Source organism: Salmo salar, chromosome 19 (genome assembly GCF_965601325.2).
Source record: "Salmo salar chromosome 19, fSalSal1, whole genome shotgun sequence".
NCBI classification, from domain to species: domain Eukaryota; kingdom Metazoa; phylum Chordata; class Actinopteri; order Salmoniformes; family Salmonidae; genus Salmo; species Salmo salar.
In genome coordinates, this window is record NC_138309.1 from 31,780,524 (window position 1) to 31,797,518 (window position 16,995).

General features: G+C 43.6%; 1 protein-coding gene across 5 annotated transcripts in view; it reads right to left on the reverse strand.

Annotated features, from left to right (window-relative positions):
* LOC106578660 (DNA topoisomerase 2-binding protein 1-A) overlaps positions 1-16,995 on the reverse strand; it is a 61,851-nt gene that overhangs the window by 1,215 nt on the left and 43,641 nt on the right. For 4 of the 5 annotated variants that reach the window (XM_045702211.2, XM_082965703.1, XM_045702212.2 and 1 more), the window contains 4 exons: positions 945-1,084; positions 702-804; positions 462-625; positions 35-253 (listed from right to left, as the gene is read on the reverse strand). In XM_045702211.2, the coding sequence (XP_045558167.2) occupies positions 35-253; positions 462-625; positions 702-804; positions 945-1,084 (626 nt within the window). The remainder of the gene's footprint in view (positions 1-34; positions 254-461; positions 626-701; positions 805-944; positions 1,085-16,995) is intronic. The other variant, XR_014381615.1, reaches the window with a different exon arrangement.

Sequence of the window (16,995 nt, forward strand, 5' to 3'; positions counted from 1 at the left end):
GTACATTATGACAGAGTAAGAGCTTTGTTTGAACCTTTGCTCCACCAGACTGCAGGAGTCGTCTGAACCCTGACACTCTGGTCTGGTCGATGTTCAGCATGACGGTCCAACCACTGAATGATCCCTCCTGGTCATTGCGGTACTGCAGGTTCCTTCTCCAGCGCATGGCGGCCAACGACAGCCTCTTCTGCTGGGAGCTGATGGACGGTAGCACATCCAGGATGGAGCTACTGCCCCACTCATACTCATCCTCCTGGAACACACAGTCAAGATATATAAACAATATGTTTTTTTACTGAGTTGTCCTTCTTGGCCAGGTCTCCCTTGTGAAATATGTCTTCTGACCTCATCGGGACTTCCTAGTTAAATTAAGGTTTAATAAAACAAGCTGGGCCTAGAAGCATGTGGAAGAAATATAGGCATGTTGTGGTGGTCTGATGCACTGACGGCCAGATCGTGACCTGGATGAAGTGTCCCACGGAGCGACAGGCCTCCAGGTAGGAGCGGTGCAGGATCCACTTCCCCGCGGCCATGGCTGCCAGGTACTTCTCATTCCTCAGAGGGGTCCCCACAATGATGTGGGAGCAGCTGGGGTCAAAGCACTGCTTGTCCAGCACCACACCACCTATAGGGACCCCAGAGGAACAAAGACATGTAGAGTCAGAAAGACACACACAGAGAAATTGAGGATTGAGACTCACCCAGCTCGTCTATGAGGGCGGTGTAGTCGATCCTCTCCTGGGGGATAAGGGAGGACAGCTGGAATCGAGGAGGCTTCTTCTCCGCCACACTCTCCTCTTCAGTCTGTGGAGAGAACAAAGAAGCTTTTACCATCACTGTCACAATCACTTTACACCACTGCACAGCTGAGTATCGATTCAACACATCAACATTTACTTATATTATCACCTTACAAGAGGGAAGGAGGCTGCGTGTGTGGTTACCTGTGGCTCTGGGGGCACGGGAGAGTTGGCGAGAGGGAATGCAATGCTAGGGGATTTAAGGGTGAGGTCAGGCTTTGGCTCCTCCACTAGCGGGGTCATCACTCTCTGACCCATCTGCTGGTCAGTGACATCACACACCGCTGGATCGAAGGGGTCAAAGGTCAATGAAAGTTTAATATAACGTCTTCATATCTCAAAATCATTGTCATGTGGTTAATTAAAATTCTAATCTAAATGAAAATGATACAAACCATTGCCAACTATGTAAAAATAGTCTACATAAAGACAACAAATAAAACATTGCAGCCTGCAGGTCGAAAATATGATAGGATATTTATTTTATCAAATCACATTGGCTACACATGGCCTGTCTGAAACGAACTTGCAACATTGTATAAAATATTCTTGGCCCTCAGTTTCCTGCCAGTGAGCTCTGGACAGACACAGCTGTAGGCCATTTGCCCAAGGGATAAAAAGCAGTGGTTGACTTGGGCAGGAGCTCACCAGAGCGGAGTACCGGAACCTCAAATTTTCTACTGCTTGAGCTCCTGTTCCTCTTATAGAATATTAGCTCAAACTTATTGTGGAGCTCCTACACCTAAATATAAACAGTACCAGCATCCAAAATGAGTACCTATTTCAGCCCAAGTCAAGCACTAATAAGCCTATTTTAACAACGTTTCTATTGGATCAGAGCATGTCATTTTTCCCTTTCACGTCGAGTGATTATCGAAAAGGAGAGCGCTGGTAAGATTTTTCAGATTCATTGAGGAACGATTGTAATTCTCAATGGATGTAAAAACCTGTTTGAGGTGAAGAAAATATCACTTTGAGAAGCTCCACAGGTGGTGGTGAGTTAAGACAATCAGAAATACTATCAGATCCCCAAATGGGCACATTTATTTGCGCGCAGGCCTGGTAGCCTATAGGCCTACTTCTATGCGCGTCCTTACTCAACATTGACAGAAGCGTTCCAAACAAAAGACAATGACTACATTGACTGAACTAGTAAATGGAATTAAATAAACCAAAACTTGTTTCTCACAAGTGTAGCATAGGTTGCGCACTCTGCCAACAATGTGTCCACTCCAACAATGAAAACAGGACGGACAACTGGAATAATAATATTAAATGCATTTAAAGAAATGACCGTAACCAAATTAACAAACATAGTAGATTAGAAATGATAGGAATTAACGGTAAATGTACTACTGGTGACATACAATGCATGTGGAAAGTATTCAAACCACTCAACTTTTTCCAAATTTTGTTACGTTACAGCCTCATTCTAAAACGAATTAAATACATTTTTCCCCCCTCAATCTACACACAATACCCCATAACGACAAAGCAAAAACAGGTTTTTAAAATGTTTTGCAAATGTATTACAAATAAGTATTCAAACCCTTTGCTATGAGACTCGAAATTGAGCTCAGGTGCATCCTGTTTCCATTGATCATCCTTGAGATGTGTCTGCAAATTGATTGGAATCTACCTGTGGTAAATTAAATTGATTGTAAAAGATTTGGAAAGACACACACCTGTCTATATAAGGTCACACAGTTGACAGTGCATATCAAAGCAATAACCAAGCCATGAGGTCGAAGGAATTGTCTGTAGACGTCCAAGAAAGGATTGTGTCGAGGTACAGATCTGGGGAAGGGTAACAAAAAAAATATCCATCTTTGAAGGTCCCCAAGAACACAGTGGCCTCCATCATTCTTGAATGGAAGAAGTTTGGAACCACAAGATTCTTCCTACAGCTGGCCGCCCGGCCAAACTGAGCAATCGAGGGAGAAGGGCCTTGGTCAGGGAGGTGACCAAGAACCCCATGGTCACTCAGACAGAGCTCCAGGGTTCCTCTGTGGAGATGAGAGAACCTTCCAGCACTCCACCAATCAGGCCTTTATGGTAAAGTGGCCAGACGGAAGCCACTCCTCAGTAAAAGGCGCATGACAGCCCGCTTGGAGTTCGCCAAAAGGAACCTAAAGGACTCTCCGACCATGAGAAACCAGATTATTTGGTCTGATGAAACCAAGATTGAACTCATTGGCCTGAATGCAAAGCATCACGTTTGGAGGAAATCTTACACCATCCCTACGGTGAAGCATCTTGCTGTGGGGATGTTTTTCCAGAGGTAGGGACAGGGAGACTAGTCAGGATCGAGGGAAAGATGAATTGAGCAAAGTACAGACAGATCCTTGATGAAAACCTGACGGTTCACCTTCCAACAGCACAACGACCCTAAGCACACAATATCCTTGAGTGGCCCAGCCAGAGCCCGGACTTGAACCCAATCGAACCTCTCTGAAGAGACCTGAAAATAGCTGTGCAGCGACGTTCCCCATCCAACCTGACAGAGATTGAGAGGATCTGCAGAGAAGACTGGGAGAAACTCCCCAAATACAGATGTGCCAAGCTTGTAGCGTCATACCCAAGAAGACTCGAGGCAGTAATCGCTGCCAAAGGTGCTTCAACAAAGTACTGAGTAACGGTTCTGAGTAGTTATGAAAATGTGATATTTATTATATATATATATTTTTTGTGCAATAATTCCTAAAAACCTGTTATTGCTTTGTCATTATGGGGTATTGTGTGTAGATTGAAGAGGAAATAAACATTTGGTCCATTTTAGAACAAGGCTGTAAACGTAACAAAATGTGGAAAAAGTCAAAGGGTCTGAATACTTCCCGAATGCACTGTATGTTATGGGGAATTGATATACACTGACAATCAAACAATTCACACAATGAAGTTATGAAACAATGAATGTGCACAAATTGGAGGGAGAGCGCGCATTCTGGAGAAAGAAGTGCATTGTGCGCATGGTCAATCTGACGTCTGCATTGGACATGCAGCATTTACGGCGATATGCCCTCAGCAGAAGTCAGAGCATTCATACTTCTTGCGCTTTGCGGAGCAGTGTAGAGCTGTTGTCAAGAAAGTGAGTTTGTGTTTATAGAGAATGTACCACCCCCACCTACCGTCAACCAATTATGTTAATGTGGCGCTATACAGAGCCCTCCGTATTGTTACAAGGAGGCTCATGGCAATGCGTTACAGAGCTCGATTTGGCCTCTGCATGCCTCTGGAAATTGCATCACACCCTCCATATGGAGCCTCAGACCACATTTTCTAATCAAGCATAAATTGGCTTTTAGTCTGAGATGGGTGCAAATATATACAGTACCAGTCAAAAGTTTGGACACACCTACTTATTCAAGGGTTTTTCTTTATTTTCACTATTTTCTACATTGTAGAATAATAGTGAAGACATCAAAACCATGAAATAAACACATATGGAATCATGTTGTAACCAAACAAAAGTGTTAAAACAAATCAAAATATATTTTAGATTCTTCAAAGTAGCCACCCTTTGCCTTGACAGCTTTGCACACTCTTGGCATTCTCTCAACCAGCTTCATGAGGAATGCTTTTCAACAGTCTTGAAGTAGTTCCCACATATGCTGAGCACTTGTTGGCTGCTTTTCCTTCACTCTGCAGTCCAACTCATCCCAAACCATCTCAGTTGGGTTGAGGTCAGGTGATTGTGGAGGCCAGGTCATCTGATGCAGCACTCCATCACTGTCCTTCTTGGTCAAATAGCCCTAACACAGCCTGGAGGGGCATTTGGGTCGGTGTCCTGTTGAAAAACAAATGATAGCAGGGACTAAGCACAAACCAGATGAGATGGCGTATCGCTGTAGAATGCTGGTTAAGTGTGCCTTGAATTCTAAATCACAGACAGTGTCACCAGCATAGCACCCCCACACCATCCCACCACCTCCTCCATGATTTACGGTGGGAACCACACGTGGAGATTATCCGTTCACCTACTCTGCGTCTCACAAAGACATGGCGGCTGGAACCAAAAATCTCACATTTGGACTCATCAGACCAAAGGACAGATTTCCACCGGTCTAATGTCCATTCCTCATTTTTCTTGGCCCAAGCAAGTTTATTCTTCTTCTTATTGGTGTCCTTTAGTTCTTTGCAGCAATTTGACCATGAAGGCCTGATTCACGCAGTCTCCTCTGAACAGTTGATGTTGAGATGTGTCTGTTACTTGAACTTTGTGAAGCATTTATTTGGGCTTAAATCTGAGGTGCAGTTAACTCTAACTTATCCTCTGCAGCAGAAGTAATTTTGGGTCTTCCTTTCCTGTGGTGGTCCTCATGAGCCAGTTTCATCATAGCGCTTGGTCTTTGCGACTGCACTTGAAGAAACTTTCAAAGTTCTTGACATTTTCCGGATTGACTGACCTTCATGACTTAAAGTAATGATGGACTGTCGTTTGTCTTTGCTTATTTGAGCTGTTCTTGCCATAATATGGACTTGTTCTTTTACCAAATAGGGCTATCTTCTGTATACCAACCACCCTTACCTTGTCACAACACAACGATTTGCCATAACCCATTAAGAAAATAAATTACAGAAATTCACTTTTAACAAGGCACACCTGTTAATTGAAATGCATTCCTGTTGACTACCTCATAAAGCTGGTTGAGAGAATGCCAAGAGTGTGCAAAGCTGTCATCAAGGCAAAGGGTAACTACTTTGAAGAAACTCAAATATATTTTGAATTGTTTAACACTTCTTAAGTTACTACATATGTGTTATTTTATAGTTCTGTTGTCTTCGCTATTATTCTACAATGTAGAAAATAGTAAAAATAAAGAAAAACCCTGGAATGAGTAGGTGCCCAAACTTTTGACTGGTACTGTACATTTGTTAATCAATCAAATGTATTTATGAAGCTCTTCTTATATCAGCTGATGTCACAAAGTGCTGTACAGAAAGAAACCCAGCCTAAAATCCCAAACAGCAAGCAATACAGGTGTAGAAGCACGGTGGCTAGGAAAAACTGCTCGACTAAAACAATCTAGGTTAACCAAGAGCCTAACAACCAAAGAATCAAATAATTGGGGTCAGCCCTATTATGTCTCAGTGTGCAGTTTGAAGTTAGTTGCTAACTACCGTTAGCGCAATAAATACCATAGACTTCCAGTCATTGCGCTACCGCTAGTTAGCAATGGCTGGTGAAACTACCTCTAACTTCCTTTATACTGGATGTGATACCATGGACATATAACTACGACATATGATATATGAATGGCAAGGATATACGAGATCGACTTAATTCAGTCAGTTCGACACCTTCTATAAACTAGTCCAGCTTGATGTTCGTCAAGCAAAGCACAGCAAATAGCCTATAGATACCATATACCATATGCCCGGGCATGGTGTAGTTCTTAAATGCATTGGGGTCATGCAGGGTATAGGTTGGCATGCGTTCTCTCTATATTCAGCTAATAACAGGCAACATTTGGTTATTATAATATGTATTGAAAAGCTGTGTAATATCACTTAGCAATGCAAGTCATTACACTATTCTTTAGAATTGCATTGTATTAATTGCATCATTTTTGTTTCTAAAGTATGTAATTTTAAGAAGATTTGAAAATAGGACGCTACCCCTTTAAGAAGAACCTTCCAAAAGAGTCACTGACATCAGTGGTGCCATGTTCACAGTTTTCCTGCCAAATTCGGCAACTTTGAAAACTATTTCACGGGTGAACAGTTATTGGTCGCGGGTTGCAGGTTTTTGAGCTATTTCTATGTTGCACCGCTGCCACCATGGCATTTCTTTTAAAATATATATATACTGCTCAAAAAAATAAAGGGAACACTTAAACAACACAATGTAACTCCAAGTCAATCACACTTCTGTGAAATCAAACTGTCCACTTAGGAAGCAACACTGATTGACAATAAATTTCACATGCTGTTGTGCAAATGGAATAGACAACAGGTGGAAATTATAGGCAATAAGCAAGACACCCCCAATAAAGGAGTGGTTCTGCAGGTGGAGACCACAGACCACTTCTCAGTTCCTATGCTTCCTGGCTGATGTTTTGGTCACTTTTGAATGCTGGCGGTGCTTTCACTCTAGTGGTAGCGTGAGATGGAGTCTACAACCCACACAAGTGGCTCAGGTAGTGCAGCTCATCCAGGATGGCACATCAATGCGAGCTGTGGCAAGAAGGTTTGCTGTGTCTGTCAGCGTAGTGTCCAGAGCATGGAGGCGCTACCAGGAGACAGGCCAGTACATCAGGAGACGTGGAGGAGGCCGTAGGAGGGCAACAACCCAGCAGCAGGACCGCTACCTCCGCCTTTGTGCAAGGAGGAGCAGGAGGAGCCCTGCCAGAGCCCTGCAAAATGACCTCCAGCAGGCCACAAATGTGCATGGGTCTGCTCAAACGGTCAGAAACAGACTCCATGAGGGTGGTATGAGGGCCCGACGACCACAGGTGGGGGTTGTGCTTACAGCCCAACACCGTGCAGGACGTTTGGCATTTGCCAGAGAACACCAAGATTGACAAATTCGCCACTGGCGCCCTGTGCTCTTCACAGATGAAAGCAGGTTCACACTGAGCACGTGACAGACGTGACAGAGTCTGGAGACGCCGTGGAGAACGTTCTGCTGCCTGCAACATCCTCCAGCATGACCGGTTTGGCGGTGGGTCAGTCATGGTGTGGGGTGGCATTTCTTTGGGGGGCCGCACAGCCCTCCATGTGCTCGCCAGAGGTAGCCTGACTGCCATTAGGTACCGAGATGAGATCCTCAGACCCCTTGTGAGACCATATGCTGGTGCGGTTGGCCCTGGGTTCCTCCTAATGCAAGACAATGCTAGACCTCATGTGGCTGGAGTGTGTCAGCAGTTCCTGCAAGAGGAAGGCATTGATGCTATGGACTGGCCCGCCCGTTCCCCAGACCTGAATCCAATTGAGCACATCTGGGACATCATGTCTCGCTCCATCCACCAACGCCACGTTGCACCACAGACTGTCCAGGAGTTGGCGGATGTTTTAGTCCAGGTCTGGGAGGAGATCCCTCAGGAGACCATCCGCCACCTCATCAGGAGCATGCCCAGGTGTTGTAGGGAGGTCATACAGGCACGTGGAGGCCACACACACTACTGAGCCTCATTTTGACTTGTTTTAAGGACATTACATCAAATGTTGGATCAGCCTGTAGTGTGGTTTTCCACTTTAATTTTGAGTGTGACTCCAAATCCAGACCTCCATGGGTTGATAAATTGGATTTCCATTGATTATTTTTGTGTGATTTTGTTGTCAGCACATTCAACTATGTAAAGAAAAAAGTATTTAATAAGATTATTTCATTCATTCAGATCTAGGATGTGTTGTTTAAGTGTTCCCTTTATTTTTTTGAGCAGTGTATATATATATATATATATATATATATATATTTTATTTATTTCACCTTTATTTAACCAGGTAGGCAAGTTGAGAACAAGTTCTCATTTACAATTGCGACCTGGCCAAGATAAAGCAAAGCAGTTCGACAACATACAAAAACACAGAGTTACACATGGAGTAAAACAACATACAATCAATGATGCAGTAGAAAAAAAAGAAGAAAAAAAGACCATATACAATGTGAGCAAATGATGTGAGATAAGGGAGGTAAAGGCAAAAATGCCATGGTGGCAAAGTAAATAAAGTATAGCAAGAAAAACACTGGAATGGTAGATTTGTAGTTTGAAGAAAGTTCAGAGATAAAATATAAATAATATGGTGCAAAGGAGCAAAATAAATAAAATAAATAAATACAGTAGGGGAAGAGGTAGTAGTTTGGGCTAAATTATAGATGGGCTATGTACAGGTGCAGTGATCTGTGAGCTGCTCTGACAGCTGGTGCTTAAAGCTAGTGAGGGAAATAAGTGTTTCCAGTTTCAGAGATTTTTGTAGTTCGTTCCAGTCATTGGCAGCAGAGAACTGGAAGGAGAGACGACCAAAGGAGGAGTTGGCTTTAGGGGTGACCAGAGAGATATACCTGCTGGAGCGCGTGCTACAGGTGGGTGCTGCTATGGTGACCAGTGAGCGGAGATAAGGGGGGACTTTACCTAGCAGGGTCTTGTAGATGACCTGGAGCCAATGTGTTTGGCGACGATTATGAAGCGAAGGCCAGCCAACGAGAGCGTACAGGTCGCAGTGGTGGGTAGTATATGGGGCTTTGGTGACAAAACGGATGGCACTGTGATAGACTGCATCCAGCTTGTTGAGTAGGGTATTGGAAGCTATTTTGTAAATGACATCGCCGAAGTCGAGGATTGGTAGGATGGTCAGTTTTACGAGGGTATGTTTGGCAGCATGAGTGAAGGATGCTTTGTTGCGAAATAGGAAGCCAATTCGAGATTTCACTTTGGATTGGAGATGATTGATGTGAGTCTGGAAGGAGAGTTTACAGTCTAACCAGACACCTAGGTATTTGTAGTTGTCCACAAATTCTAAGTTAGAACCGTCCAGAGAAGTGATGCTGGACAGGCGGGCAGGTAGCGATCGGTTGAAGAGCATGCATTTAGTTTTACTTGTGTTTAGGAGCAGTTGGAGACCACGGAAGGAGAGTTGAATGGCATTGAAGCTCGTCTGGAGGGTTGTTAACACAGTGTCCAAAGAAGGGCCAGAAGTGTACAGAATGGTGTCATCTGCGTAGAGGTGGATCAGAGATTCACCAGCAGCAAGAGCGACATCATTTATGTATACAGAGAAAAGAGTTGGCCCAAGAATTGAACCCTGTGGTACCCCCATAGAGACTGCCAGAGGTCCAGACAGTAGGCCCTCCGATTTGACACACTGAACTCTGTCAGAGAAGTAGTTGGTGAACCAGGCGACGCAATCGTTTGAGAAACCAAGGCTACTGAGTCTGCCAACCCTGTCTATATATATATATATATATATTTCACTGTGACCTGCTCCTGACTGTCAGGCAATGAGACAGGCTGTTGCTGAGTGAGTGGTGGGGAGGGACGGAGGGGTGTGTGTGTGTGTGTGTGTGTGTGTTGAGAGAGCACTAGAGCCACAGATAGAACAATTACAACATCTTTGCTACAGCTATCTGCTGAGTCACATCGCAAGAGGAGAGGGAGCAGCACGCACAGGTTGTCATTATGGAGACACCTATTTCCAACCCTTTATTCTCTCTAATTCTCTCTCTTTCTTTCTCTCGGAGGACCTGAGCCCTAGGACCATGCCTCAGGACTACCTGGCTTGATGACTCCTTGCTGTGCCCAGTCCACCTGGCCGTGCGGCTATGGAACCCTGACCTGTTCACCGGACGTGCTACCTGTCCCAGACCTGCTGTCCCAGACCTGCTGGAACCCGGACCTGTTGACTGGACGTGCTACCTGTCCCAGACCTGCTGTTTTCAACTCTCTAGAGACAGCAGGAGCGGTAGAGATACTCTCAAAGATCGGCTATGAAAAAGCACTTACTCTTGTGTTACTGACTTGTTGCACCCTCGACAACTACTATGATTATTATTATTTGACCATGCTGGTCATTTATGAACATTTGAACATCTTGGCCATGTGCTGTTATAATCGCCACCTGGCACAGCCAGAAGAGGACTGGCCACCCCTCATAGCCTGGTTCCTCTCTAGGTTTCTTCCTAGGTTTTGGCCTTTCTAGGGAGTTTTTCCTAGCCACCGTGCTTCTACACCTGCATTGCTTGCTGTTTGGGGTTTTAGGCTGGGTTTCTGTACAGCACTTTGAGATATCAGCTGATGTAAGAAGGGCTATATAAATACATTTGATTTGATTTGATATTCTGTAAAACATTAATATGCTAGAACTGATGCACATCAAGAAATAATGGAGACAAAGCACTGGAAAACGACTTTGGGCGCACTAGAGCACATTACATAAATTCGCTAGGTGGTTTAAACTGCATTCTAATGTTGACTTTGCTTAAAGAAACAGTATCAAGTGAAGTGTTTTATGCAGGCTCAGTTCTTGGGTCTCGGGGACTGCCCAAGTGGAAATTTGAAATGGAAGTGATGGATCTCGCACAGGTGGTTATTTTTATTGCGGAAAAGTCCTCAATGAAACTGACATTAAATGTGGAGAATGATACATTTGCCTCTGTTGGCCATCAAGTAGCCTATTATTTTATATGCCATTGTAGGCTACCATTTGATACAATAAATATTTTGAAATGATATCACTAGAGTCATTGCAAATCAATGTACCACTTGTGTAGGCTACCTGGAGCTGGCAAAATAATTTTATAAATAGCCTATAACTTCAGTTTGTGGTTGTAGCCTTATGTTAATATGCAATTATTATTCATGGTCATGTTAAGTTAATTCAATTGGAAGTTATCAAAGCTCTATCGCAGTTGCTGATCAGTTGATAGAACGCATTAGATTGACCGTAACAGTAGTCAGACTAGGCTACAGGTATTTAACTAATATATATATATAAAAAAACAGGCTGCTGTTGACAAGCATAGTCAGTTCATATACATATTATTAATATTTAATTATGTGACTGAAATTACAACCCAATCCTCAGTAGCCTATTCCAGCAGGCTATTGGGAAACAAGCACTTACCTCAAAATCACCTCGCTATTCATGTTGAATAAATGTGTCTTAATTTGAACTAAGCAAACTGCTAAATCATTCAGTTTACATCTTGGCTACTGTAGACTATATGAAATGAGATGTAGGCTATCACGGGCTATAGGCTACCTGATTTTAGTCTGTAGCCTATGCCTATTGAAATGACAAGTTAATCTCGCAAATAGGCCATTTATAACAGTTTGTAGTCTTAACATATGGCACATAACAGCACAATTACCAGAAAATAGCCTAACATTAGTGTTTTCATGTTCGTCTAAGTGTTCCTTGATCAGAGATTTTGAGATCCTCTGGCCAACTTTAATGACTTAAACTCTCCTGTCGGATTTATTTATAGTTACGGACATGCGCAAATGGGATTTATTTACAATTATAAACCTGGTTCAAGCCCTGAATGCTGACTGGCTGAAAGCCGTGGTATATCAGACAATATACCACTGGTATGACAAAAAAAAATACTTTTTACTCTTCAAATTACGTTTGTGACCAGTTTATAATAGCAATAAGACACCCCGGGATTGTGGTCTATGGCCAATATACCACGGCTGCGTCATCCATAAAAACAGCCCTTAGCCATGGTATATTGGCCATATACCATACCCCCTTGTGCCTTATTGCTTAATCATAGCAATCAAACAAGTTAAAATCAACATCCATTAATGGAAAATTATCTGCCGAGTTTAACAAGGGCAAATGATCTTTTCTCTTGCGACATATTCAAAGGCCTTTTGGGTGGGTTTTGAGTAGTAATTGGGCTTGACACATTTTTGCTAGACCTGGCAACCCTGATTGACATGGCTACAGTAGGCTAGCCAATATGAATGCTAGGTGTCTTTTTATAGCTTTCTTTATGCAGACTATCATCAGCAGCCAGCATATTTGCATTGAGCATCCTATGGCACTGAGGAGTACACAACATGCGTCATTGGCTTCATCAATAAGTGCATTGATGACGTCGTCCCCACAGTGACTGTACGTACATACCCCAACCAGAAGCCATGGATTACAGGCAACATCCGCACTGAGCTAAAGGCTAGAGCTGCCGCTTTCAAGGAGCGGGACACTAACCCGGAAGCTTATAAGAAATCCCGCTATGCCCTCCGACGAACCATCAAATAGGGAAAGCTTCAATACAGGGCTAAGATCGAATCGTACTACACCAGCTCTGACACTCTGTAGATGTGGCAGGGCTTGCAAACCATTACAGACAACAAAGGGAAGAACAGCCGAGAGCTGCCCAGTGACACGAGCCAAACTACTTCTATGCTCACTTCGAGGCAAATAACACTGAAACATGCATAAGAGCACCGGCTGTTCCGGAAGACTGTGTGATCACGCTCTCCGCAGCCAATGTGAGTAAGACCTTTAAACACGTCAACATTCACAAGGCCTCTCCCTGTCCAAGTCTGTAATACCAACATGTTTTAAGCAAACCACCATAGTCCTTGTGCCCAAGAACACTTAGGTAACCTGCCTAAATGACGACCGACCCGTAGCACTCACATCTGTAGCCATGAAGTGCTTTGAAAAGGCTGGTCATGGTTCACAACACCATTACCCCAGAAACCCTAACCCACTCCAATTTGCATACCGCCCTAACAGATTCGCAGAAGACGCAATCGCTATTGCACTCCACACTGCTCTTTCCCACCTGGATAAAAGGAACACCTGTGAGAGAATGCTATTCATTGACTACAGCTCAACGTTCAACACCATAGTGCCCTCAAAGCTCATCAATAAGCTACGGTCCCTGGGACTAAACACTTCCCTTTTGCAACTTGATCCTGGACTTCATGACGAGCTGCTGGTAGGTAACAACACATCCACCACGCTGATCCTCAACACAGGGCCCCCCAGGGGTGCGTGCTCAGTCCCCTCCTGTACTCCCTGTTCACTTATTCATTTTTTTTTTAAACTGCATTGTTGGTTAGGGGCTTGTAAGTAAGCTTTTCACTCTAAGGTCTACACCTGTTGTTTTTGCCGCATGTGACTAATAAAATTGGATATTGCTAGTATTTTCACTATTGAAGGTTTACATTTGTAAATCACCCTAAAATAAATTAGCTCAGCGAGTAGATTGATGGGTGCTTCATTTTGCTCTGGGTAGCTGGCGTGTGCTGTGTGAAGGCATCAACTCATGCATGTACTGCTTGAGAAGTTGTGACTTGCGGGAGCGTGGTGGTCCCTGAACGAACAACCAAATATATTCTCCCAATACAAATAGCATGACATTTACGCATGTAGTCTTCAATGGTTTTCAATGGTAGACTGTGACAGAGCAGGTAAATGTTGAACTGGAATAAAAAAATGCACTGTCGGGCAAGTGACTTACGAGATCCACTGGCTTGACATATTTTTAATGACACCGGGCCAGCAGGCCATAATTAATGTGGGCGGACCCTGCACGCGAAAGAAAATAAATGAAAATGCCAGAAAACAGACTAACATGCTGACCACACTGCTCACTTTAAAATAAATGTACACATACATGTTATTCAATCATTGCATCCACACTGCTTGCGCGCGTCAACGAGGGTCTGCGAAGCCAGGGGCTAAAATAGAACTTGGTTCTATTTTTGATGCGCTGCAGGTTCTGCCTCTCCCATCCCCTCATTGTTTTTTTAGGAGCATATACCCACGTGGGTGATTGAAAGATGAGCTGAGGTCCACACTCCAGTCCAGTCGGTAGCGGTAATGCACCTTAAAGTTGGTTGCCAACCGCCATATAAAGCCCAAAGAAGAAGAAGCCTGAGAGATGACTAGAAACAACCTCGGTTTACCCTTTTATGTGTGGATGAATTGTCGGAGTAGAGGACCTTGTGCATTTCAGGTAAAATAACAGCCAAATGTTTATATCCCAGGACAAATTAGCTAGCAACAGCAAGCTAGCTAGCTAAATTGCCATGAATGTTTCATGCATTTTGACCTGTACCCAAATGAATATAGTTGGTTCAGAGTTCGTTTTGATATTTCAACCTGCGTGTCCTGTCCGCGCGAGACGGTGCGCACCTGGTCTAGTCAGCATGTAAGTGGATTTCAACTCATCGTTACCACATTATATGGGACATGCAACACACACACACACACACACACACACACACACACACACACACACACACACACACACACACACACACACACACACACACACACACACACACACACACACACACAGAGAGAGAGAGAGGCGGGACAGACAGAAGGTTTTCCCTGTAATCGCTCACTTTGTGACTGACAGGCGCCTGTCCTATCAATAGATTGCTAGAAGATGTATGTCTTTCATTCTAGCTGGAGACGGCTCGGCAGACTTTTTTAGCAACTTGACAAGTAGCCTAGTTAATATAAGTGGAAAAAGTACCCGGCTGAAAATGTGTCTGTAATTGGCTGAATAGCCGACAACTGGCGCTAGTGGAAAACATTGCATTCTCTACTGTCACCTCATATGGTCATGGGTGCACCTCAGCCACGCTCAAGGTCCTAAACGATATCTTACCCACCATCGATAAGAAACAGTACTGTGCAGCCGTATTCATTGACCTGGCCAAGGCTTTCGACTCTGTCAATCACCACATCCTCATCGGCAGACTCAACAGCCTTGGTTTCTCAAATGATTGCCTCGACTGGTTCACCAACTAATTCTCCGACAGAGTTCAGTGTGTCAAATCTGAGGGCCTGTTGTCCGGGCCTCTGGCAGACTCTATGGGGGTGCCACAGGGTTCAATTCTTGGGCCGACTCTCTTCTCTGTATACATCAATGATGTCGCTCTTGCTGCTGGTGAGTCTCTGATCCACCTCTACGCAGACGACACCATTCTGTATACTTCTGGCCCTTCTTTGGACACTGTGTTAACAACCCTCCAGACAAGCTTCAATGCCATACAACTCTCTTCCGTGGCCTCCAACTGCTCTTAAATACAAGTAAAACTAAATGCATGCTCTTCAACCGATCGCTGCCTGCACCTGCCCGCCCGTCCAGCATCACTACTCTGGACGGTTCTGACGTTCTGAATATGTGGACAACTACGAATACCTAGGTGTCTGGTCAGACTGTAAACTCTCCTTTCAGACTCACATAAAACATCTCCAATCCAAAGTAAAATCTAGAATTGGCTTCCTATTTCGCAACAAAGCATCCTTCACTCATGCTGCCAAACATACCCTCGTAAAACTGACCATCTTACCGATCCTCGACTTTGGCGATGTCATTTACAAAATAGCCCCAACACCCTATTCAACAAATTGGATGCAGTCTATCACAGTGCCATCTGTTTTGTCAACCAAAGCCCCATATACTACCCACCACTGCGACATGTACTCTCTCGTTGGCTGGCCCTCGCTTCATACTCGTCGCCAAATCCACTGGCTCCAGGTCATCTACAAGACCCTGCTAGGTAAAGTCCCACCTTATCTCTGCTCGCTGGTCACCATAGCTGCACCCACCCGTAGCACGCGTTCCAGCAGGTATATCTCACCTCCTGTATTTATTTATTTTTCTCCTTTGCACTCATCTACTGTCAAATCTACCATTCCAGTGTTTTAATTGCTATATTGTATTTACTTCGTCATCATGGCCTATTTATTGCCTTTACCTCCCTTATCTCACCACATTTGCTCACATTGTATATAGACTTATTTTTCTACTGTATTATTGACTGTATGTTTGTTTTACTCCATGTGTAACTCTGTGTTGTTATATGTGTCGAACTGCTTTGCTTTATCTTGGCCAGGTCGCAGTTGTAAATGAGAACTTGTTCTCAACTTGCCTACCTGGTTAAATAAAAGGTGAAAAAAAACACACAAAAAAACATTTGATCTCAAATCCAAAATTCTAAAGTATATAGCCACTTTTTAAATGTTATTTTTGTGGTGTTATTTGCATATTGCATTCTGATTGGCCATATGCTAATGAGGGCCTGTGGGAATGTAGGTATTCATGAGGAAAGAATCTCTCTCTCATTTGGCTTGTAATGTGTAGCAATATCATGTTAGCAATAAATGTGCCTTCATAAAGATACACCGTTAGTAGTTATTTTACTCATGCACAGACCTGTTTAATTGCAAGACAATTTTCACTGTTCAAATAAAATATGGAGGGGAGTGTATATAGGGAATAGGGTGCCATTTGGAACGCATGCATACAAACATGCATGTTTCTACCACCACACAGAGTGAGTAACTGATAAGAGAATTATCTAATAAAGGTAAATGAATCAATAATCCATTATTAATTAGTAGTTATGTAGCATGTATAATGAATAGTTAAAGTACTGAAGGTACTGAGTACCTCTAGTAGAGGCTGGAAAGGGAGAGAAATGTGTGTGTGTGTGTGTGTGTGTGTGTGATTAGTGGGCCTAAGAGAAATGTAGAAATGTGTGTGACCTGACCTGAAGAGACTTAGGATAGGAAAACCGGGAGTAGCCTTCAAGGTTCTCCTAATCTCGGGGGAAAGCACAGACAGCGTTGGATAGTGATTAACAGTGGTGGGAAGTCAAGGGAGAGATACTGTTCACCTACTGTTTGTGTGTACATAGGTTATCTACTTTTGGGGTGGAGGTGTATGCGTAAGCGGAGAGAGAGGATAAAATGAACTTGTTTGTTAATGTTG